At 43.5% G+C, this 24,159-nt stretch overlaps 1 protein-coding gene across 7 annotated transcripts in view; it reads left to right on the top strand.

Moving 5' to 3' along the window:
- FOXN3 (forkhead box N3) overlaps positions 1-24,159 on the top strand; it is a 223,139-nt gene that overhangs the window by 101,567 nt on the left and 97,413 nt on the right. For all 7 annotated transcript variants that reach the window (XM_080618998.1, XM_080619003.1, XM_080619002.1 and 4 more), the window contains exon 3: positions 5,089-5,222. In XM_080618998.1, coding sequence (XP_080475124.1) covers positions 5,089-5,222 — 134 coding nt within the window. The remainder of the gene's footprint in view (positions 1-5,088; positions 5,223-24,159) is intronic.

Genomic DNA, 24,159 nt, shown 5'->3' with positions numbered 1-24,159 from the left:
ATTTCTGCTTTTTCTGTTTGCTTTTAGTTCCTGAAGCACCCCTGTAACAAGCATGGCACAGTTCTCAAGCAGTGTACTATACTCAGTGGTATGCTGCACCACTTCAGCCTGAGTAGCTGCCATATGCCTAATTCATACTGCGGACACTTTTGGTTCAGGAGACCCTAGCCATGGCCACACATCCTGTCCTGGTCTGGCAGTGGAGAATAAAAAGGATAGACCTGTTGTCTGAAGTACTATGGTCCTTAACTCAAGAGAGTTCAGTGTAATAATTCTTAGCTTGCTGGTGTAGCTTGCTGGTGCCTGCGCAGAGCTGCTGGGTTGCTCATACAGTTGTGGGTCTCTTGTTTGATTCATCTCCTCTCAGCCTCCAAGCCTACTCCTATGTCAGTGCCCAGCATCTCAGTGTCTCTGGTAAGAGCCTAGTGCATGGCTTTCCTAGTCCTGCTCTCGGGGACATGTTTGTCAGCCTTGCTGCACAGCTCACCCCAGCTCTCCAATGTACTCCTGCTCTATGTCAGCTACTGGTTTTCCCATTCCTCTTCCAAGCTGCTTTGTGTCCAGAGGGAGTCCTGGTTTCCCTTTGTCAATGTGCTGTTCCAGGAGCTGCATTGAGGTGTCACCACAACTCTTGCTACAGAAGAGGAGAGCTTACGTTCCCCTCCCTGGATCCGCTCATCTGTCCTCCCATTTTCCAGCACCACTGGGTGCTCGTCAGACCCTTCATGTGACTCAGCTTTGATGAGTTTAAATAACAAAATTGTACCAGCAAAATAGTTTTCTTCGTGGAAAATAACTGAAATGGGCTTGTGGAAGAAGGGCTGGGCACGTGCAATGGGGCAGAAAGAACAGTCAGCAAGGACCAGGAAGGCAGCTGCGGTAATTCAGACCCCGTCATCCACTACATCCGTTTTGGGGGATGTTCCCTTAGGGGTCAGTTGCTTTAGAGACCGTCTTAGTGGTGATGCTGCCGCGAGAGATGTGGGTGCCTAGAGCTGCTCCTGACTGGTTTCAGCACAGTCCCATGTGGATTCAGAGCGTATGTGTAAGCGTAGCTTCAGAAAGAACAATTAGAAATAGTACTTTCTTCCCTCTGAGCCCTCCTGTTCTGTGGTTCCTGTATCTGCTCTCTTCCCAAAGCTTTATTTTGGGCATACTGTTTGTACGGCAATGAGAAGAACAACCCTGGAAAAAAGTTGCATTCCTAACACATTTTAAGTCTGTTCTGAAATAACCAGGGAACAAAATCCCTCAAATAAACATTTTCTGGAATTTTTTATGCAGACAGGGTATGTATTTCTTCCCAGCCATTGATCTTGGAAAGAGCTCAACACACAATTTTTTTAATTGATCTTTGGGCTCAATAAAATGATGGGTGATATGTAAGACCAGGCAGTTAGTTGCAAGTTTTATAATGGGGAGTTTCAGTAGCAAATAATGTTGTTATCCCCAGCTGTAACCACTGAAAGAGCTGACAAGCAGCATTTCTGTTCTTTTATCTTAAAATTTCAAACTTCTTTTTTCATTTCTACTAAAAGATGACTGAATGTTTTTATTTGGATTCTAACAGGTTGTGTAAACTAGGGTTTTAAAACTTTTGCATCCAGCCCATTGGGAGAAAAAACAATTGGACACGGAGTGTATCATGTACCTTTTCACGGCAATGCACTGGTTTTAATTGTTGGGGGGAAATCAGGTTTGTATATTTGGGTTGAGAAAGAACAAATGAATTAGCAAATTGGGATTTAGTACACAATATTCTGATACACAATCTATGTATATATTAATAAGTGACAGGAAAAGGCATAGTGATTTCTGAGTAGAAAACGTAATTGTGATTTTTTTAAGGAGTATTCAGTCATAAACTTTTATGGGGTAACTTGTACATGTTGCTTCCTCTCTCCATCAGTACCTCTGAAATAGCTGTGCACCTGTAGTCTACTCTAGGACAAGGTGAAGGGGATTTATAGTAACACTCCCCTTGTTTTTAATAACCTTAAACATGAATGCAGCAATAGTAACCTGTGACTGGCAGGAGGCAGGAAAGGAAGGGAGGGAGGTGGCACGTCGGGGAAGTCTGAGAGTACTCCAGTGCCATGATGGTCAGGAGGCTGTTATCCACTCTTCAGTCACTTGTTGCCTGGGAGACAAATGTAATCCAGGGGTATTTTTTTTCCCTCCTTCCTTGCTGTTTTTTGATTGGAGCCACTATTGACTTTTGGCTTGGAGGAGGTAGTGAAGCAGCACGCCAAGTGTCATAAGATGGAAATTAATCGCTAACCGATGGGTCTGAGTTCCAGTGATTTCCTTTCTTGTGATTGCTCTGTATATGGGAATAGTAATGGCACATCTAAACAGACAGTTAATGAAGCTCTTCACACCTCTGCCAGTCAAGGAGGATTCTTAACTGAATGGCACTTCAGTTTTCTTTTTATTTCTGTTCTCATGTGTGATTGTGGAAAACCGAAAGTAAGGATCTTAGAAAGGGAACTTTGCATGGTTGGAGAGCATTACCTTAAACTGCAGTTGTTTTTGGTGCTAAATGATAAGTCAGCTCAGTTGCAGTGAAAATAGGGCAAATCTGCCTTCCCAGTGTTTCATTTAACGAGGAGTGTAATTGTTCTCAATACTTCTTGTGTGAGAGAGTTTCTGGTTTTCAGTGAGATTATTTTTGGCTTTTGCAAGAATATGGGCAAGCCAAACAAATTTAACAATAATGAAAGGTTTTGAAGTTACTCTTCAGTCGTGACTTCATCTTGCAAGGCCCTCAACTTGAACTAACTCTGATGGGTTTTGGGGAGTAATCTTTTCAAGGCAGATGAAAAGTCTGTCTTGGAAGTAAATGAGAAAAAAACAAACCTTAGGGAAGTTTGGAAACAATAAGCTATGTTCCAGTAAGTACAAATAAGGTAGATGGTATTTAAGTGTAGCCTTTTTTTCAAGCTTATCCCATGCTGTAAGGAATAAGGAATCCAGTAAAGGTTTTCTCCTGAAAAATGTTCCTAGTGTTGCACATTGCTTGCTTAAAAGGAAATTTTATGTTGTTCTTGCTGTGGCTCTTGGATGGAGCATAGAAGTGGAATTTGAGAGGTTTGGATTCTATTTTTGACTCTGTCCTTTGCCTAAAAATTCACTTACTAGGCTTATGTCAAGTCTCTGGCTCATTGTCCCATATTTGAAAGGGCTAAACATAACAACCTCCTTTTTGCAAGCTGGTTTGAGATGGGTGGCACACAGCTTCTACCACTGACACCAGCAGCAGATTGTTCAGTCATCTGCTAAGCCCAAGAGTCTTGCTTGCTCACGCTCTCTAGCCCCTTGAATCTAGGCTTTTTTGACCATGCAAGGGCGCAACTTCATGTCAAGAACAGGGAGATGTCTCCCCATAGACTCTTCAGTGGCCTTCTGGTAGGGTTCCCTTGGGAGCAAGGGTTGAGATGGGCTTGAGCCTTGCCACCCTGGAGAGGCTTGACCCCATGTTCCTGGTTCCACCAGAGCAGTGTGGAGAAGGTAGTTCCTTCTTCATGCCCTCCAGCAGATGTGCTTGTTTCTGACAGAAAGCATTTGCAGCTCCTGTGGGTTGTGCCAGCCCCTCACCTTTTCTTTAAAGCCAAGTCTGACAGTGCTGTGAACTTGCCAGATGCTCTCACACAGCCATCCAGTGATGCTGGGGAAGATTTTCCTCTTTCATTTTTTCATTTTTTGGGGGGAGAATTTACAGCAGATTTGCTGTCTGTAAGCTTGAAAGGAGATCCGTAAGCACTTTGCACATTGTGCTGTGTATCGCATCCTAAAGCAGTCCGCGTGGTAGAGGAGCACTTACGCGTTGGTAGGGCTCCACAAATATGACAAGTTTTTGAAAGGAAACAAGTGTCCAGTTTTGGTCTTCCTTGTGGCTCTAGAAAATAGTATCCCGCTTTTGGTGTGGGTTTGTGTGTGTGTGTGTGTTTGTGTGTGTGTTCTTCAACACATGAAACAGAAAGCCTTGCTCCACTGATAGAAGTTGAAGTTGGGGAAAAGAATAGTCATGGGTTGAAAACAGGCTAGAGGTGGTAGTGCAGCCTCCCCTGCCTGTTCCAGAAAACATCAACATTTACCAAAAACCTTATCGTAATGCCTTGAAATCCTGCCAGTGGAGTTCAGTCAACAGTTAGGATTGGTGTTTGTTGTTATGTGTGCTCAAGCAGACCAAGGCTGCTCCTGAGCTATCATTTTGTATGGTTTCCTAGTGGAATGTTAGGGAAAGTAATTTTTCTGTTTGTTTGAGAACTCAGACAAAACAATTCAAAATATCTGCACCCTGACCTCTGATGGGATTGAGATAAGAACTGAAATTGCACTGCTTGTAACTGCAGAATAAATACTGGATTTTACTGTAGTCCTCACATTACAGATTGAGTGCTTGAGTTGCTCTGTGTGTCCAGAAAGGGTAATTACAGTAACTGTTGTTTCAACCGATCACAATTTCACAGCATCCTTAAATGATTTAAAACATGATTATACTGTGGGCTTTTTGGCTGTTGTTGTTTGGGGTATTTTTTTCCCTTTAGGGGAGAAAAGATGATTAATTTCCTCTTGTAGTATAATAGCACTGATGTCATGTGGGGTGAGGGATTAGGTCCTTTTATTTTTAAAACAGTTGCTAGGGTGTTTAAACCCCTCCTTTTTTAGCCCTGTTTTTTGTTAGTATCAGAAAGAGGAGAAGAAAATTACTTTGAAAAAGAATCTGTTTTTCTTCAAAGTTTCCGTCTAATAGTAACTCAGTAACTACAGCTTCTTATTTTTCCAATATGGGGTGATGAGGAAGTTGCCAGGTATTATTGAATCATATTAACTAGTAACAATGGGGGGTGGGGGGAGCAACCAGACATTCATTCTTACTTTGCCCCCTCCCTGAAGTGGGATTTAGACCATACAGTCGCAGTACGTTATTAATGGAGCAATAATCTCTGGTAAGCAAATGTGTTCCCTTCTGTCAGACAAAAAACCACAAACCCACTGCTTTTCCTGACAAATACTGCTGAATAAATAAGGCTATGCCAGTAGATCAAATATTTGATTTTTTTTTTAATTCTTTTTTCTTTGCAGAGTATTGGAAAGGGGTCCTTGTGGTGTATAGACCCAGAATATAGACAAAATCTTATTCAGGCTTTGAAAAAGACACCCTATCACCCATATTCGCATGTGTTCAGTACACCTCCCACATCTCAGGCATATCAAAGGTAAGAACTAGATGCATTTTACAACTCTAAATGTTTTCATCCAGTGTTGCATATGAATCTTGGGTAAGACATTAAATGTAATTAAGTGATGCAGTTTGGATATGTGCTGGTGAAGAAATCTGGGGAGCGGTGGCACCAGCCTGGCCTTAGTGTGTGTCTGGGCACCCTAACTGCCCATCCTGCCCACTTGCATGGCAGCAGTGAGTCCGGAGCTGAGCTTGCCACTCTTGTGAGCCACGGAGCCTTTAGCAGGAGAACACCTGTAATTAAAATGCATATAAGCCAGTGGAGAGCTCTGAAGTGTCCGCTGATCCCCTTGGCTGTAGGTGAAAGCACAGTACCCTTGCTTGGAGGAGATGGGCTCATATTTCCCTCCCAAGCGCAATACAGGGCTGGTTGTGCAACCTGCTGGGTTTCCACGAGAGCCTGTGCCCGGGCGGCAAACATTCTCTGTCACAGGTACTGCTCCCTGGGCAGTGCCAGCCACGGGTGATCCCAGAGGGCCGTGGGAACAGCAAGAGCTGTTTCTCTGCCTGGCTGCAGTGACACAGGCATGCAGCGGAATCTTTCATTTGCTTTCCATTTGTTTTGATCTGGCCGCGGCTAATGTTAGCGAAGCAAGAGAGTTAATCTACAGCTGCTGCCTGCCAAACTGGGAGCAAAGAGTGGGTTTTGACACAACCTCTTCTCTCGCTGTGTGAAGAAATTTTCTTCACTTTTTTCCCGATGTTGTTGGCTCGGTCACGGCTGGGTCAGACAGGCCGGTGATGGGCTGCGCTGCGCGGCACCCCACACATCCGGAGGGATCTGACCCGGCCGTGGCAGGGATCAGCAGCACCACTTGGACTAAGAAGTGGGGTTCGGGGCGGGAAGAGAATAGGGGTTGATGAGTTTTACCCCGAGCCATGTCATCGCTCGAGTTGAGGCTGGGGAGAGAAGGAGGACGAGGCCGGGGCCGGGGCCGTGGGGCTGGCGCGGGAGAGGCAGCCGCCGCCCCCCCGCCCTTGCTGCCTGATGAGCGTGATGGTCGCCATAGCAACGCGGGCGTCGCCGTGGCAACGCGTAGCCCAGCCAGGTGCAGTTGCATCACGGGGCCGCGCGGCGCTGCCTGACGAGAGGTCCGGCCGCGCGCCGTTGCCGTGGTGACGGTGACCCCGCGCGGCAGCCGCGGCCGCACGGCCCGTTTTGAACGCGGGGATCCCGCGCCGGGCTTCGCGTTCTGAGGCGAGCGGCAGTTGGGGTGTCCTGAGGCGGCGCAGCCGCAGCGCTCGCTGGCGTGTACGTGCGGGGAACCCGGGAGAGAGATTTCCGGAGAGGCACCTCTAGAAGGGTTTTTTTCCCAGTGTTCCTTTTTCCCAGCTCCCAGTTCGATCCCAGTGCTGCTGTGCTTTGCAGCACAGATAAATAATTGAACAATGGCCTTAAAATTGTAATTTGTGTGTTTGAGCAAAGCTTGTGTCCAGAGCCTCTATCATTTGTTACCTTTTTAAGAGTATTTTAATTATGCCATTACAGATCTGTTCAGAGGTTCTCATGTCCAATAAAAGTGTGATGCGCATCTGACATGGAAATAGAGTGATTTTTATCCGTTGTAATCCCCACAAGCAAAAATTTCAGCAGACACACAGTTGAAATCAGGAGGATCTTGAAGTGACCTTTGCTAGGTTTGCCAGAACTGCTGTGCAGTTTGCTGGCAGAGGCTGCTTGCAGGAGCTCTCAGCCAGCTTTTCCAGGTAGGGTTGTAGGAATCTACTCTCTTCCTTTGCTGACTTTAGCAACAGCTAGATCAAAACAAATGCAAAGCAAATGAAAGATCCCGCCACGTGGCTATGTCACTGCAGCCAGACAGAAAACCAGCTCTTGCTGTCCCTGGTCCCCTCCAGGATCACCTGTGGGCCAGCACTGCCAGGAAACACCTCCTGTATGAAGACAGGCTGAGAAAGTTGGGGCTGTTCAGGCTGGAGAAGAGAAGGCTTCGTGGAGACCTCATAGCAGCCTTCCAGTATGTGAAGGGGGCCTACAAGGATGCTGGGGAGGGACTCTTCATCAGGGACTGTAGTGACAGGACAAGGGGTAACGGGTTCAAACTTAAACAGGGGAAGTTTAGATTGGATATAAGGAAGAAATTCTTTCCTGTGAGGGTGGTGAGGCACTGGAATGGGTTGCCCAGGGAGGCTGTGAATGCTCCATCCCTGGTGGTGTTCAAGGCCAGGTTGGATGAGGCCTTGAGTGACATGGTCTAGAGTGAGGTGTCCCTGCTCGTGGCAGGGGGGTTGGAACTAGATGATCTTAAGGTCTTTTCCAGCCCAAACCAGTCTGTGATTCTAAGTGATGCAGGAGCAGCGCTCGCATGAGCAGTCCTCATAGGGACAAGCCCATAGAGATGCCCCATTGTGCACTGGGTGTCAGGGAGCCTGCCCAGGAAGACTGCCCAGCATCCTGAACAGCCATGTGCCTGCCACTCTCCCATCCTTATCCTCACTGCATGTTGCTGAGGATGCCTGCATAGCCACAGACCTTGGGCAAAAGCCATGCTGCCCTCTTCTGACAGGGTGGGGTGGGTGGCCAGAACCTTGCAGTGTGTTTCCATGTGTGGGAGAGAAGACATGTACTGGCACATGCCAAACAGCATGGGATTTGATTCAAGAAAGTGTTTTGAAAGACTGCCTGCTCTCACCGGTGCCCAGTTGTCTCCTGAGCAGAGGAGGGGAAGGGTGCTACTGAAATGCCCACAAGTGAGTCCCAAAACCAACAGGGAATCTTCCCCTCTTTGGAAGCTGTAGAATGTCAAAGCTGCTGCTGGACTGCTTGTGCTTCCAGGCAGTTTTGAGTCTTCCTTGTAATGACTGCATCATCAAACAAAGAGCTTGTGTGGCTGTAGCAGCAAATGCCTTGCAAAGAGAGGCCAAAAGGAGGCCAGGTTTTGTATGAAGAAATTGTGGTCTTGCTATTATTTTTAGCTGGCTATCATTCAGCAGTTCTGCTGTTAAATAAAACTTAATCTTCCCATGGTCTTCTAAAATATTCACTTATTCATCTACTAATGACTGGTGAAACATCAACATGAGCTTGGTCTAGGCCATAAGTGACTGTCAATTTAATTATGCATTGGCAGTTACATGGTGAAATAGATATATATTTTTTTTCAAATATATTTCTTATGTATTCACAAGAAGTACATTTGGAAAAAACTGTAATCCTGAATGTTAGTGATTGCTTTCTCATGTGTACATACTTCAGCAGCCGGTAGAACATGTAAGTCCACTCCTCCATCATCAGATCACCACATCGTCGTAGTAACAAATTCCAAGGGAAATTCTTCTGATGGTGGAGATAATATATCTAGAAGTAATCTTTGGGTGACAGAGGTTTTGCTCTCCACCCATCTTACATAACTGAAGTCCACAACTAAGAGAAACTATCAGCTGATACTAATGAAATACGACTGGAACCAGATAATTGGCCAGTATTACTCCTGCCTCTAGGAATGGGATTAATTGGAGGAATTACAATGTTTGTAAGGTGAGATTCTATAAAGGCACATTGACCTATTGTTTGTCTTTATGAGATGTTTTAAAAGAATAAGGATGCACAAATGAATCACATGTTCTGTTTAGTATCTGCATAAGCAGCTTAGAGGTGAATTGAGCACAGAGTGGAGGAGTGAATTGTAAAAATATCCCAAAGAAGATGATCACTGAACAGACAGATTCTCCTCTGCTGAGCACAGTTAATTACATCAGATAATTTAGCTTTACAACTTCACCAGACCATCCTGCATAAACATAACAGGGAGGAGTTTTGTGATGTGAACCTACGTGTTTGGATGGCTGAGTCAGTGTTGTACTAGTATTGTTTGAGATTAGACATCTGACTCAAACCAGGAATTTTGGATTACATGGCCTCCACGTATAGAATCATAGAATAGTTAGGGTTGGAAAGGACCTTAAGATCATCCCTGCCATGGGCAGGGACACCCCACACTAAACCATGCCACCCAAGGCCTCATCCAACCTGGCCTTGAACACCACCAGGGATGGAGCATTCACAACGTCCCTGGGCAACCCATTCCAGTGCCTCACCACCCTCTCAGTAAAGAATTTCTTCCTTAGATCCAATCTAAACTTCCCCCGTTTAAGTTTTAACCCATTACCCCTTGTCCTGTCACTACAGTCCCTGATGAAGCGTCCCTCCTCAGCATCCTTGTAGGCCCCCTTCACATACTGGAAGGCTGCTATGAGGTCTCCACGCAGCCTCCTCCAGGCTGAAGACGTTTTTTTTTTGGTTTTTTTTTTTTTGGAAAAAAGCAACCTTGCAGTGTTTGTATATAAAAAGGAACTTCAGGTTACAGTTATGTGAATTGCTATTGCAATTCAGAGTGAAGTTTATGTGTAAGCTGTAAGAAGAAGAATAATATAATAATGTGAATTATTTAATTTTAATTGGATTGGATGTGTATTCTTAAAAAACAGTAGTCATGTCAAACAAAAAGCAACCCTTGGATTTTTATCTGGTTCTTATGATTGAAGCATATATCATGTCACTTAAAATGAATTTCAGGGGTGAACTAGCACTGATACGTAGTGTTACAAAGAAAAAACTCCTTGGAGTGGAAAAATCTGTACTTTAGTGTAATGTGGGGTTTTTTAAATATTTATAGTTGTGTTGGCAATACAATTTCAAGCAACCTTGAAATGTATTTATAGGCACAAACTTGGTTAAGTAACTATGTAAGTCAGTGTCCTTCCAGTTTTCTGACTCCTGACTGAACTGTGTAGGTTGTCATGGTTTAAGCCCAGCCGGCAACCCAGAATCATGCAGCCACTCATCCACTCCCCCCACTGCCTCCCTCCACTCCCGGAGGGATGGGGAGGAGAATCGAGAGAATGTAACTCCCATGGGTTGAGATAAGAACAGTCCAGTAACTAAGGTATAACACAAATCACTGCTGCTGCCACCAATAATAATAATGATGATAAGGGAAATAACAAGGAAAGAGAATACAACCGCTCACCATCCGCTGACTGATACCCAGCCCAACTGAGCAGTGATCTAGCCCTTCCGGGTAACTGCCCCCGGTTTACATCCTGAACATGACGTGCTGTGGTATGGAATACCTCTTTGGCTAGTTTGGGTCAGGTGTCCTGTCTCTGCTTCCTCCCGGCTTCCCCTCCTCCCTGGCAGAGCATGAGACTCAGAAAGTCCTTGATCAGAGTAAGCATTACTGAGCAGTAACTAAAAACATCGGTGTTATCAGCGTTGCTCCCAGGCTGAAAGTCAAAACCACAGCACTGCACCAGCTACTAAGGAGAAAAATGACTGCTACTGCTTAACCCAGGACAGTAGGTATAGGGTTTTTCTCTTGTAGTAGTACTTTGAGGAGATCTTGAAATGGATTTTTTTTTCTCTGTATGTATTATATGGGGCTAGTTCTTAATTGTATTTCTCCTTCTATTGCTGAAAACTATCAGGAAAGGTAATCTAAAATAACAGAAGTTATTAGTTTCCCAGAAGGACAAAAATATTTGAAGGTTTGGGTAACCACCTAGGAGTGTTGGCTAGATCCCTTTACAGGCTTACAGAGCACTGTTGCACTGCTTTTCATTTTTCTGGTGTGTTTTGCTGATTGTAGTTTGCTAAACCAGTGGCAGATGTTGATACATCTGTCTTAAGTTGTCGTGTAACTAATGAAATGCCTGAGATAGAAACTGAAGAATGGTTTCTTTCTTGCATTGCCCCAGTGTGCCCATTCATAAAGGCTTTGTTGGATTCCCTGTTGATTTGTTACTTCCCATTGGAACAGCTTCTTGGGTGAGCTTGGTTGATGTGTTCTACTTTGGGAAGGATTGAGACCCCAGTTAGTCCTGCGCTAGGTCTGTGCTTGGCTTTGAACATGGAGTCCACCTGTGCATATCAAAGCACTTCTGTGAGAAAAATGTGTGTGTGCATCACTGGTGTGCATCACTGCATTTCTGACAGGCTGGCTTGAGCCTGGCAGCGCTGGAGCTGACAGGAAAATGTGTAGCAGACACTCCACTGCAGCACAGTTCTGGTTGTTGGAGAGCAAGCTGATCCGCAGTCAGTATACATGGCATCTGGTTGTTGGCAGAGCCAGGCTCCTGGCCGGTGCTGCAGCCTTGGCGGCTGGGAGCGGGCAGGCTGCACAAGAAGTTGACAGAAAACCACCTCTGCTTCCTGTCTATAGTCACTTTCCAGAACTGTGTTTCATTTAAATGTGCATGGCTTGTGATCTGGTTTTCTTCTCCCCGTCCCTTGTTGAAGTGTACGGCACAGGGATAGGCCAGTGGATCGTGGAAGGCCTGCAGGTACGTAAATGACCAAACTTCTCACAGAACTTTACTAGCCTTGGATTTGAAAAGTTTTGAGTGGCTATGTTTTATCAGATTTATTGTCTTTTATCACTGTTTGCTGCTGCTGGCTTCCCTAAAAGTGTGTGAGCTCCTTAAATGTTCAGCACTTCTCCAGCATCTTGTCTTTTGATGCCGATTTCTGATAAAAATATTTTTCCTTATTCGTTTCCTTGTTTGTATGAGTAAGAGATGAAGAAAAGGGGACTCTGTGATTATGGAGCTCTGTGTAACTTTTGAAAGCTATTAATGGAAACACAATAAAAGTTTCATGAAACATGGATTTTGGGAAGAAAGCTTTAGCTGCCAAGACCTGTGATTGGTGCAAGCCCTGTGGTAAACAGCAGGAGAGGTAGCCTGGGCATGCTTACATTTGGATTTGAACTAAGAAAAACTGTATTTACCTATTTTGGTACTGAAAACACAGTCTTACCACTCTTAGTCCTAGCTTTCTGCTTCCATCTTGCTAGTATAAGCTCTCCTGCCATGCAGTTGAGGAGGGTGAGGGGTATCTGTGCAGCGGGAGCTCCCCAGGCAGCAGCTCTGAGGGACCATTGCTGTGCCCATGCCTCCCCATCCCTCCATGCCTTCCACACTGCTGCAGCAGAATTTCCTCGAGCAGTCCTTGTTGGTACACAGCCTACATACAGGCCACTTAGGATGGGGAACGTTGAAGGTGTTACATGGATATGAAATGGACAAGTTGGCTGTTGTAGCTCTGCTGCTTAGGAAGCTGCTGTTGCTGGAACAACTTCCTCAAATATTTAGAGGTTTTGGCTCTACTGTCACAAGCTTCACCTTTTCAGAGTTGTTTATTCAAGCTAAACCTGCATCAGAGTCAGTATGTTGTAGGTTATCATTTTGGACAATGTATAAGCACTCTTTTTATCCTTACACATTATAACTTGAGATCAGAAATGATCTTCCGTGGCCTTTTGGTGAAGCTGGTGAAACAACCTTTTCTCATTCACTGAAGATTTTGATGCACTAACAGACATTGCAGGATGTTCCCCTGCAAGAAGAGACTTAGGAAATAAATGAATTGTTTGTCATTTACAGCCTAGAAACATGGATTTAATTCTGTACTATTGTTTTTATTTTCAGTAGAAAATTAAGCTGGCCATAGAGCAGTCTAATATTAATTTCTGTGCATGCAGTTTGCTGTTTGCAACCCCTTTATGAAGATCAGTCTAGATATTTTACTTCCTGGATGGCGTCAGAATGAGTTTTCTTCTCTTGGTGTCGTGTTAAGGTGGGGTCTTTCGGGACCTGACGAAATCCATCCGCGAGTCCTGAAGGAGCTGGCGAATGAAGTTGCTAAGCCACTGGCCATCATATTTGAAAAATCATGGCAGTCAGGTGAAGTTCCCGACAACTGGAAAAAGGGAAATACAACCCCCATTTTCAAGAAGGGGAAAATGGATGACCAGGGAACTACAGACCAGTCAGTCTCACCTCTGTGCCTGGCAAACTCTTGGAGCAGATTCTCCTAGAAGACATGCTAAGGCACATGAAAAACAAGGAGGTGGTTGGTGACAGCCAGCATGGCTTCACTAAGGGGAAATCCTGCCTCAACAATTTGGTGGCCGCCTATGATGGGGCTATGGAACTGATGGACAGGGACAGAGCAGTTGACGTCATCTACCTGGACTTGTGCAAAGCGTTTGACACTGTCCCACACGACATCCTTGTCTCTAAATTGGAGAGACATCAATTTGATGGGTGGACCACTTGGTGGATAAAGAACTGGCTGGATGGCCGCACACAAAAAGTTGTGGTCAATGGCTCAATGTCCGTCTGGAGATCAGTAACGAGTGGTGTCCCTCAGGGATGGGTGTTGGGACCGGTCTTGTTCAACATCTTTGTCGGTGACATGGACAGTGGGATTGAGTGCGCCCTCAGCAAGTTTGCCGATGACACCAAGCTGTGTGGTTCAGTTGATACGCCGGAGGGAAGGGATGCCATCCAGAGGGACCTTGACATGCTTGTGAGGTGGGCTGATGCCAGCCTTATGAAGTTTAACCATGACAAGTGCAAGGTCCTACACCTGGGTCGGAGCATCCCAGGCACGGCTACAGGTTGGGCAGAGAAGAGATTCAGAGCAGCCCTGCAGAGAAGGACTTGAGGGTGTTGATCGATGAGAAAATGAACATGAGCCAGCTTCAGTGTGCGCTCGCAGCCCAGAAAGCCAACCGTATCCTGGGCTGCATCAAGAGGAGCGTGACCAGCAGGTCGAAGGAGGTGATCCTGCCCCTCTACTCTGCTCTCGTGAGACCTCACTTGGAGTATTGTGTGCAGTTCTGGTGTCCTCAACATAAAAAGGACATGGAACAAGTCCAGAGGAGGGCCACGAGGATGATCAGGGGACTGGAGCACCTCCTGTATGAAGATAGGCTGAGAAAGTTGGGGCTGTTCAGGCTGGAGAAGAGAAGGCTTCGTGGAGACCTCATAGCAGCCTTCCAGTATGTGAAGGGGGCCTACAAGGATGCTGGGGATGGACTCTTCATCAGGGACTTTAGTGACAGGACAAGGGGTAATGGGTTCAAACTTAAACAGGAGAAGTTTAGATTGGCTATAAGGAAGAAATTCTTTCCTGTGAGGGTGGTAAGGCACTGGAATGGGTTGCCCAGGGAGGTTGTGAGTGCTCCATTCCTGGCGGTGTTCAAGGCCAGGCTGGATGAGGCCTTGGGTGGCATGGTCCATGGCAGGTGGGTTGGAACTAGATGATCTTAAGGTCCTTTCCAACCCTAACTATTCTATGATTCTATGATTCTAATACTGTTTCACTGTTTTTGTAGTTCAGAGATCGTGGAGAACACAAGTTCTTGTAAATTTTGCACTTTGGCACTATAACATGTCTTGATTTGAAGAGCATAGAATCATAGAATTGTTAGGGTTGGAAAGGACCTTAAGATCATCCATACTTTGGGATTTTGCTGATTTATTTCTGTTTTCTGGCAAGTTAGAGAACATTTGTTCCACTTGATGCCAGGTGTGTGGATGGGTGTCTGTAATGCTAGCAGTGCGTAAATATTTCAGGATTTGCCAATCCACAACTTGTTTTTTAACATACTCCTATCAGATGGATAGGAATATTTCTATCTGTAGAGCATATTCCTGTCTAGCCAGCAGAATTTGGTGTTACTGCAAGTGTCCCACTGAGCATATTTTCAGAAAACAAAACAGATCAGCTCTTTTCTTTTAAATTGAATTTTCTTGTACATTATAGTATAAGGGAGGCAGAGGGGAGAGACATACATGGGGAAAGATGGCAGCAGATCCTGGACAGAAAAAGAAGGGCAGAAATTGTGAGTCTGCGCTCTTTCACACAATAGATTCATGTATCCTTTCTGCAGTACCCTTGTGCTCAGCAGGAATGGCTGGTGGAAGTACAAATAATGCTCTAATCACACCTTCATTCCTCTCAGAATTGGATAAATGCTTTGGATCATTCTCAGCTGAGATGTTTTCAGTTCTTTCTCATCCATATCTCCAAAACAGTACTGATTTCTTGTTTCCCATTTGCCAAATACAGAAAGATTTGGTTGAGTCTTGGTTTAATTGCATGTTTGCAGACTTTTGGGAAAGAACTGTATAGCAGCATCCTTAACCTATTGCTTCTCTGGATGCCAGGCAAACACAAGCTCCTTGCTTTATGTTATTGTTACTCGAAGTCCCATTTGTTGATCAGAGTTTCTGGTTATTTGGCTTTTTAGGCTTCTTCTTCCCCTCGTGTCCTCTCTAGATAAATATAGCCTTATTCCAGAGATAGCTTGGGTGGCTTGGAATGGTACCATAGATGTTTCCCCTTCAGTTCGTGGGAAAATGAAAGTCTAGGGATAGGGTTTTGAATTGTTAATTTGTTTGTAAATTCTTCTCTAGCACTGGGTATTTCCCTATGAAAATAACTAGGATGGTCTATATGGCAGAGCTGTGAATTGCTGACTACAGAAACTTGGAAGCACATGGGTGTTGTGCTTCTGAGATTGTCTTTTGCAACTCCCCATCCCTCTTATTTCCTGCCCCAGGGTCTGTTCTTGTACAGTTGGGGCATGTGTCACACAGTGCATGAGCTGCATGGTACAGCAAAAAGCAGGGAGCAGGAGCACAGCCCTGCTGTGGTTACTTGGCAGTGTTCAGTCCATCTCTCTCGCTTTGTCTCATTAATAGCTATAGCATCACTATTACAACTGCAGCAGTTGTGTGGATGGGGAAGCCTGTGTAATGCAGTTCAATAACAGTTCACTGAAGTCTTAGTAGATGAAAATTTAGGACTTGGGAACAAGTGTTCGTACAGTGAGCAGTGGCTGACACGAGCGTCACGTTTGTTAATCATACCGTATTACACCACAGTGATCATCTGACTTCTGCATTTGAAAACAGTCTCATGAAGCTTGGGAAGCCACAAGTAGTATCACAATGTGTCATACCTTACTGCTGGTGGATTCTGAAAAGGTTTTTCATTTCCAGAACTGAAGTTAAAATTTTAAATTTGCTTTTAATTGTTTTTTTCCTTTTAGATTTTCTTCAGCTCTCTATTAGTTTTTGGACTTCTTTCCTTTGGTGCCTGTAGTAAAAACGATTTATAGGGAAAGTTGCCTTATTTGCAGTTCTGTTGTAAGGCTGATGTTCTTAGAACAGTTTCTAATGTATATTAGTATTATATATGTATATTAGTATTATATATTATAGTATAATATGTGCATTATAGTATTATAATGTATATTGGTATTATTATAGTAGTAAACTTTCTGTGAGTGAAAAAAGTTACGGTAATTTCAGAATAAACAGTAGGTAAGGGGTGGCTTTTCTTTAATACTTACTGTCATAATTTTAAGATATGTTGCAGTTTAACTCTTCATTATTTATATTATTATTTGTTTAAACTGAAGGAGCACTGACTATTTCCAAGAATGGAGCTCTGTCTTGAACAAAAACCTGTGTGTACCTTTCATCCTTTGAACTTGTCATTTAAATGTATATTGGGGAATGGAGAATGTGTCTAAAGTGCGCAGGAGCTGTTTCACTTCATGTGAAACTCCCAATATTTGTGTAACCAATGTGTTCCATGTGTAATACCCTTCTGAGAATGTCAGTTCTCCACACAGGTTCAGTGGCCTTGGCCAAGGAAGGAGGCCAAGCAGACTTACTTGGTAACCCCTCATCATCTTGGGACTGTCTGCTTGAGTCCAAGAGCTGGAGGAACTGGCTTGCAAGTCACCTGGCTTCTCTCATAACAGAAGGTGACAAAAGTACCATAAAAATGCTGGTTGTCCATAGAGAAACATCCTGAGAGATGAGTATGGCTAGTGAGGATCAATTCCTCTTTTCTCTGCACAACATCAGTGAGAAGCAGAACATAAGAGGGTTCTGTTTTGTTGCTGCTCTCACAGTGTGACTGTGGAAAAGGTGCTGTCCAGGTGGTTGGGGTGGTGCATCTGGCCCTTGGTTACCCATCAGAGATGGAAAACTGAACTAGATGGTAGACCTCAGCTGAGGGCTGGAGTTGCCACATGCAAGTCAATCACTGGCTTTTATAACTCCCTTCATCAGCATGGTACCTGAATTTCTGTTCTATCCCATTTTTAATGTGTGTGCATCTGTCCTGTAATTGTATGATCTTTACTGTGTAAAAATGATATCCCTCCTATTTTGATGGAGCTGGGTTTTGTATGAATAAAACTATTTTGCTAGAGTTGTTTCACAGGAACTTAAGTGACTCAGAGGAATAGAAACTGAAAGGGCTTAAATAGTATTAAAATGTCTCATTCTGAAGTTTTGGAACAAAAAGTATAGAGTATTTTTTCATACTGAAATTTTTTTACGCTTGGGTTTTGAATTCTGACTTGGAAAAGTCAAGCTGCTTGCTTTATCAGAATAATTTATACAAAACTTGTTCTTTGGATGAGGTGGGGGGGCTTAGTAGAGACATTTACATCCTCAGCAAAGCCCTGTACAGCTGGGGAGACTGTCTTCCTCACATGCTCACTGGTTTGTTCCAGACTAAAAAGACAGGAGGTGAGAGCTATGGCTCTTGCCTGTCCAGTGTGTTTTATGCTGCAGGAGCCCGATAAAATGTTCCTTCCCTTTTCACTTTGCAAAACAGAAGTGCTGAGCACTTCCACTTCTTGTTCTTTTTCAGTAAATCCACAATGACACGCTGAAGGTTGTGTTTGATTGTCTGTACTGTATTTTTTCACAAATGTTTTGACTTCATTTTGAGAGCCTCACTGTTGTTTAAAGAAAATCTGTCAAGCAGTTTGGGTACATCTAATCATAAATGAGAATTAAGGGGCTGTGTTTCAGATAGATTTCAAGAAACTCTTACTGAGTTTCTTTCCGTTCCAGGTGGCCCTGAAGGCAGTGTGTATGCGTGGGGTGCGCGTTGGTGGCATTTGTTCTGTTTTTAATTATGAAACTGTTGTAATATGGAGCATTTGCCTTTCTTTCTCTGCTGGTTAAAAAAAAAAAAAAAAAAAAAAAGGGGGGGTGGGAGCGTCTCACAGTGTGTAAATCAGTTAATGGAACTTGCTACCACAGGAAAATACTGAGGCTAAGGATTATGCAGTAGTTCCTCAAAAGGTGGAGTTTTGTTTAACTGTCATGTCCAGGGCTAATACAGATGGATCTGGAAGAGGGTACTAGGCCTCATGGGATTTTTAGGTTTAAATTGTCTCTCTGATATTTCAAGCCTGCATGGGCACAGATTTACCACACTAGCCACTCTTCTGATTTCTGTGAAACTTGCATCTGACATTGGGTTCTGGGCACTCTGGACCAAACAGGCTGTTAGTTTCATCCAGTTCGGTGGTTTTCATGTTACACTTTAAATAAGGTTCCCCATTTTGCACTTGAGGCTTTTTTGCCTGTGACTGACTGCATGCGATTTCAGTGATGAATACACAAACCTCTGGGGTTTTCGGTGCGCAGGTATATATGTATGTACAAGTATACTTATTATGTCAAAAGGCAGCCTTGCTGCCAGGTGAGCTATTCTCTTTTGCACTTAGAAACAAAATGTACTGTTTCAATGCAAGTGACCTATTTTCGTTACAAAAGAATAAATGCTCACAGCAACAGTGACAGGAGAATAGCTTGAGACAACTAGTCTGAAGTGGGTTTGTGTAAGCAGCTTGGTTAGCAGGCATGTTAGAAAAGTTTATTTTGTTGATGAATAACTTGCAAATACTAGAAGAGAAGCATTGGTAAGGTGCAGCCTGGCTCTGCAGCTCAGGGTGAAATTGGTTTGGTTGTCACATATGCCTTTGTACCAGTTTACAGAGGAGCATGGTTTCCACCTCCATGTTTTTAAGATGGTTTCTTTCCTTTGTGAAAGGGGGATGACTGGGGGGACTGACCAGTTCGGATATGAGAGTGGGTAAGAATTTGTAAAAGATCTTTCCTTTCTTTTCATCCTGACTCATTTCTGCTTTGTTGGCAATCTGCTCCTGTTAATTGCCAGAACTTGCTCTGTGGGCTAATGTATATGCTTCAGTTACTTGTAGTAATTTTTCATTGCTCTGCTCTTAAAGCATTGAAGATTGCACAGCCAATGGCTCTTGCTAATACAAATGTAAATGTATTTCTTTCTTGGCTTGCTGCAGCATGCGTGCACTTGTTAAATTTTCTTTTCATTAGCTTGTATGACATGTTTTTGGTATTAGAATCAGTACTACATGGATTTTATTTGTGAAAGTAGAATAACTGTAGCTTATTATTCTGCCCTTTTCAAGGGTAGTAGTCAGTGTCCAGCTTTATAAACTGATGTGTTTTTGCATTTGTTGCTTATGGGCTCTTACACCTGACTGCTGTTGCCAGTTGTTCTCTGTGCTGCATTTTTTTAACCTCATTGATGCTTCTCTATGTTGTCTGTGTGGATAATACAAATATTGCAGCTCTATGCCTCTCACTGCTTTTTTCAGTAGCTATTTTTATAAGGATTCCATTATATATCCTTCCAAAAGAAATTCTGTTCAAACAGTGGTTATAGGCTTGATGGAAAACTTCCTAAGATTAGTTTGAAAAGACAAGATGCTCAAAACAGACTTTCTTCTTAACACTTTTGCTTCAGTGTTTTGAAGTCTTTATAGTGCTGTGATTCAGTCTTGTTGAGTGTGATGGTGGTGGTATTTTTTAAAAAAGAATATGTGACATTTAGAAAAATTAATTGCACAGTGATGCAGGTACAGAAAACTGAGTTATGAAAAATGTGGTGATGCTTTAATATGTCCATACAGCATTAGGAATTCATACCTGGTGGCCGTACAGTAAAAGTATATGAAAAAGAGATGTAAACTTAGAAAATCCAGCATCATTTGAATTTCATTCATTTTAATGTTTAATCCAGATTAGCAGATGGAGGAATAAGCAAACAAACAACAAACAACAACAAAAAAGGAATTGGGTTACTTTTAATTATGTAACTTTCCTGAAAAGCTTATTTTTTCCCCATGCAGCTGTCTGATCAGTGGCAAAATTCATAACAGCTCCCCAAGTATTTAAGATCTCTGTTAATTGGAGTTCCACCTCTAGATGAAAAATGGTTCTCTTGTTAGCTGTTTTGCATATGAAAGATGAAGACAACCATTTTTCTCATGAGATTAAAAAATAAAATAATTAGAATGAAATAATTTTCTAAACTTAAGGGAATTAATAACAAACAAAGCTTCTGGAGTAGCCAGCATTTATTTTGCAGCTTGCAAGTATAACATAACATAAAAGGAAGACTTTATTCAAGCACATTTATTCCATGACAGTTTAAAAACCATAATCAGCTATATCGCTAAAGCAATGTAGATATTTTGCTTATTAAGTATATTTTGCTGCTTCTGATTTCAGATGTAGAAATAGACTTGCTTAGATTTGGGGGAAGAAGAGAATGGAAATTTGTGCTGGAAGTGCTAAAGCTGCTTGGGGATGTTGCCATCAAACCTCTGCTTTGAAAACAGAGGGGATGTTGAATTCATGGGCTCTGTATTTTGTAATGATATGGAGCAAGAGCTTGAGGAGTTTGGTTTGTGTTGAATGTCATTGCCAAAACAAATAAATACATTTTTGTCTATTTCTGTGCCATTTGCCATCCTTGGTTCGCTATGGGTGGGTATGAGATGTCCTCAGTATCAGTGGCTTGCACTCCAAGGGTGGAACTCTCAGGCACTATGGTTAGAAAACTCTACCCAAGGACTGTGACCTGTGAAGAGGAGAGAGGGGATTGGCAACATCTTCACTTGCTGTCTTCTGATTTCCAATTTTCAAATTGTAAGGTAGAAAAGGGCAGTTGCTTGTATGCTATAAACAAGTTAACAGTATCCCTCTGTGAATGCAGGTGCTTGATTTTCACAGGGATGTCTCTCTGGCTCTGTTGTATTGCTGTTGTGAACAGACTTTGACACTCGGATGGAAAACTTGCCATTTTAATAGCGTATGAGAAGGAAACAAGTACACGGACTCCGGCTTATCGTGCCTTGGTCACTGACCAGGCGCAAATAATGAACTTATTAGACTAAATTAATCTCTTAAAGGAAATGGTCTGAAATCCATCTGGTAGAGTGCTGAAAAGCAGACGCAATAAAATCCTAGAAAATTGACTGTAGGAAGGAGTTTTCTGTTGGCAGAAAGCTGAATTGGATGACCTGAGGAGAGTCCTCTGTCTAAAATTTCTGACGCAAAACCAAACAGAAATAAGTGATGAATCCTGAGCATAAGGTTTGCAAACAGTGTTTTTGAGAGATGGAGAATTTAAATGCACTTGTGCCAGCCGCATCTTCTGTAACACAATTCTCTCAGCAGGGTTTCACATGGTGGATGGCTTTAGTGTGGTGGGGGAGCCTGACATTCAGAGGGCAGTAATATGCATGGAGCTAAGCATTCTTATTACCCGTCTTAATTCAACAGCCACTGAGAAGCAGCCTGATCTAAAATGATGAGGCAAACAAAGAAAAATCACTGGTAATTTCAGCTCTGTGTTCAAACCTGCTTTTTGGTTTCTGTAACTGGAGATAAATGACTAGTTCTTACTGGCTGGCTGTTGTGTACCCACACCACTTCTAGAGGGTACTTGCAGTAACAGAATGTGCTTTTTTTCTCCAGTGGTAGATGCTGGCTGAGTGTACCAGAGAGTGTCCCTTTTTAAACAGAAACCTTTGAGTTGCCTCTTTGCATTAGCGGTGGATTCCCTAAATCTAGTGAGACCCTGTGTGTGCTGTCTTCTGCAGGAATCTCAACACCTGACAGCCTGTCTCTTAATGATACTCCACAAGAAGCTGATCTTTCAAGAGAGTGAGGCTAGTTGTCTTTTTCCTTTTTGTAATGCTAATATGTTCTTCATAGCACGCCTGCTTGCAGATGCATAAAGGTGTGCAGTAGTGAATGAGGGTGTGGATGTAGTCACAATTGTGTTTAAATTCTAGAGCACTCCTTGGGGATATGATGGAAGCAAAACCTGTCTCATCAGATGGAGTTTCTTGTGTTGTCCTTTAGCTTCAAGACAGCAGAAGACACTGTACAATATCTTAAGTGTCAGAATTTTATGTAGACTCTTGGTGATGCAGTCCTACCAGTGCGAAAAACTTCGAGGCTTTTGGCAGGTTCTGTGTGACTCAAAACTCAAGGTTAGTGTTGAGTTTGCTGGAAAAGAGCATCCTTCGGAAATAGGTTTTTTGTGGTTTTGTTTAAATGCACTCACTAGATTGAAGTTTCCAATCACAGAAAAGCTAATTTTCGTTCCAAGTCTGGCTCGGAAATGGTCAACACTGATAGCCCCTCAGTAAGAGAAGCCATTGTTCCTTTTTGACACTACCTGCAAACACAGTCATTAACTGTAAAGTAGCATGCTTTCTTAAATCTCCTCTTTGGTCATTATTCTTCAGGGAATTGTATTGTGGAATATTTCTGAAACAAAGGCTGTTGTTTCACCACCCTGACTGGGTCCTGTCGTTGGTGGTAACGTTGCTGCAGTGCTGGAGGTGAGGTGTGCAGGGTTATCCTTTTTTTCCCTCCTCCTGCCTGCTGCCATCGAAGCTTGGGACACACTTGGCACTGCTGGTGCTGCCCTGTGTGCCCAGCTGGCAGGGTTTGGCCGGAGCACAGTGTGCAGCTTGCACCCCAGCTCTCCAGCCAGCAAACTTGTGGAACTCCTTGAGCAACAGTGAAGTGGATCTTTGGCTCTGCGAAATCCTGCTGCTCATGCTGTGCAATTTAAAGACAAAACGCTTCCTGCTAATTATTAACAGTTACTCTGTCGGAACAGACTCATTATAGGGGCACTGAACCCTGGCCCGCCGTCCCTTTCAGCACCTGAACAATGTAAGAGGGAGGGGGAAGAAACTGGAGTGCTGGCACCAATTAGTCCTGAGATTAGTCCTGAAAGAGGATTGCAATTTCAAGGCCAAAAAGAGTAGGGAGTGGGTAAAAGGATTTGAAATGAGATTATAGGGCCTAAAAGTGCCTTTCCTTTGTTAGGGAAATAATTCAGCAGTTTTACTCAAGCCAGTGAGACAATCTAGTTCAGTGGCTGAAGTAGGAGATGTATGTCCTGTTCCTTTTTTAAGGTTTTTAACTAAGTTGATCCGTGGTTGCATTTATTAGTTGCTTCCTGCAAAATCAAAGTGTTTTCAACAAACAAACAAAAACACAGAGGAAAGCTACTGCCTCATGAAAAGGCCCGTTGTTTTTCAGGAAACTTATTGGTATTCTTTAAAAGGAGAGCCAAGGAAAGGAGGCAGATTGAACTCCCTTTCTTACTTCGGGGAAACTTTTTTCCTGGTTACTATGAGACTAGCACTGGACTCGCCCTTTCACCATCCATCCTACAGATGAGTTTCAGTGCTGGTTTTTGTTTGTTTGCCTGCTCAGAGATGCAAATTGGGCAGTTCCGTCTTCAATTAAAAGAACTGTCTCCTGTCAGTGCCGTAGTGGTGTACATTGTTCTCTTCCTCCTGGACGGAAGTGGACACTAAGCCTTGCTGCCCTACTGAACAGACCATGATATACACCCATGTAAACAGTATTCATGTCTGGGGCTGAAGAGTGGAATTTGCTTGGAAACAGCAGAAAGAGAGGTCTTCCCGCTCCCTTTGCCTCCAGAAGGAGAGTTATGAAAGGGAGAATTACTGAAGAGAATTGCAAACATTGTGGCTTTAATAGGAAATGTTTCAGTTTAGTATATTCATGCAAGACTGCAGGAAATGATTACTTTCTTTCTGCCCTTCCGAAGACGGAATGGTTTCTCTTGAGGTGGCTTAGACTCAAAAAGTGTGAGGAATCATGAATGTGTCTATTACCAGCTGGTTTTTCTTTTTCAGTGGAACTTGTCAGTGTGAAACACCTATGTAGGCATGCTCGAAAGCCTTGCTTTCAGTTCGCTATGCCCACAAGCTTAGGGGAATTACTCAGCATGAAGGAGGGGTGAGTTCTGCCATGCTCTTGGATTTCCTTTACTGCTGCATTTCGCACGAGCCCTTGTTAAACCTGCTTTTATAGGCAAATGCTTAAAGCTGTCTTCAAGTGTGGCACTGAGAGGTTAGTAGCATCATCTTGCCACTCAGACCGGTGTAGCCTAAGTAATGGGC

Source organism: Psittacula echo, assembly GCF_963264785.1.
Source record: "Psittacula echo genome assembly, chromosome: 5".
Lineage (NCBI taxonomy): Eukaryota > Metazoa > Chordata > Aves > Psittaciformes > Psittacidae > Psittacula > Psittacula echo.
Note: the sequence above shows the minus strand (reverse complement) of the source record. Positions and strands in the feature narration are given on the sequence as shown.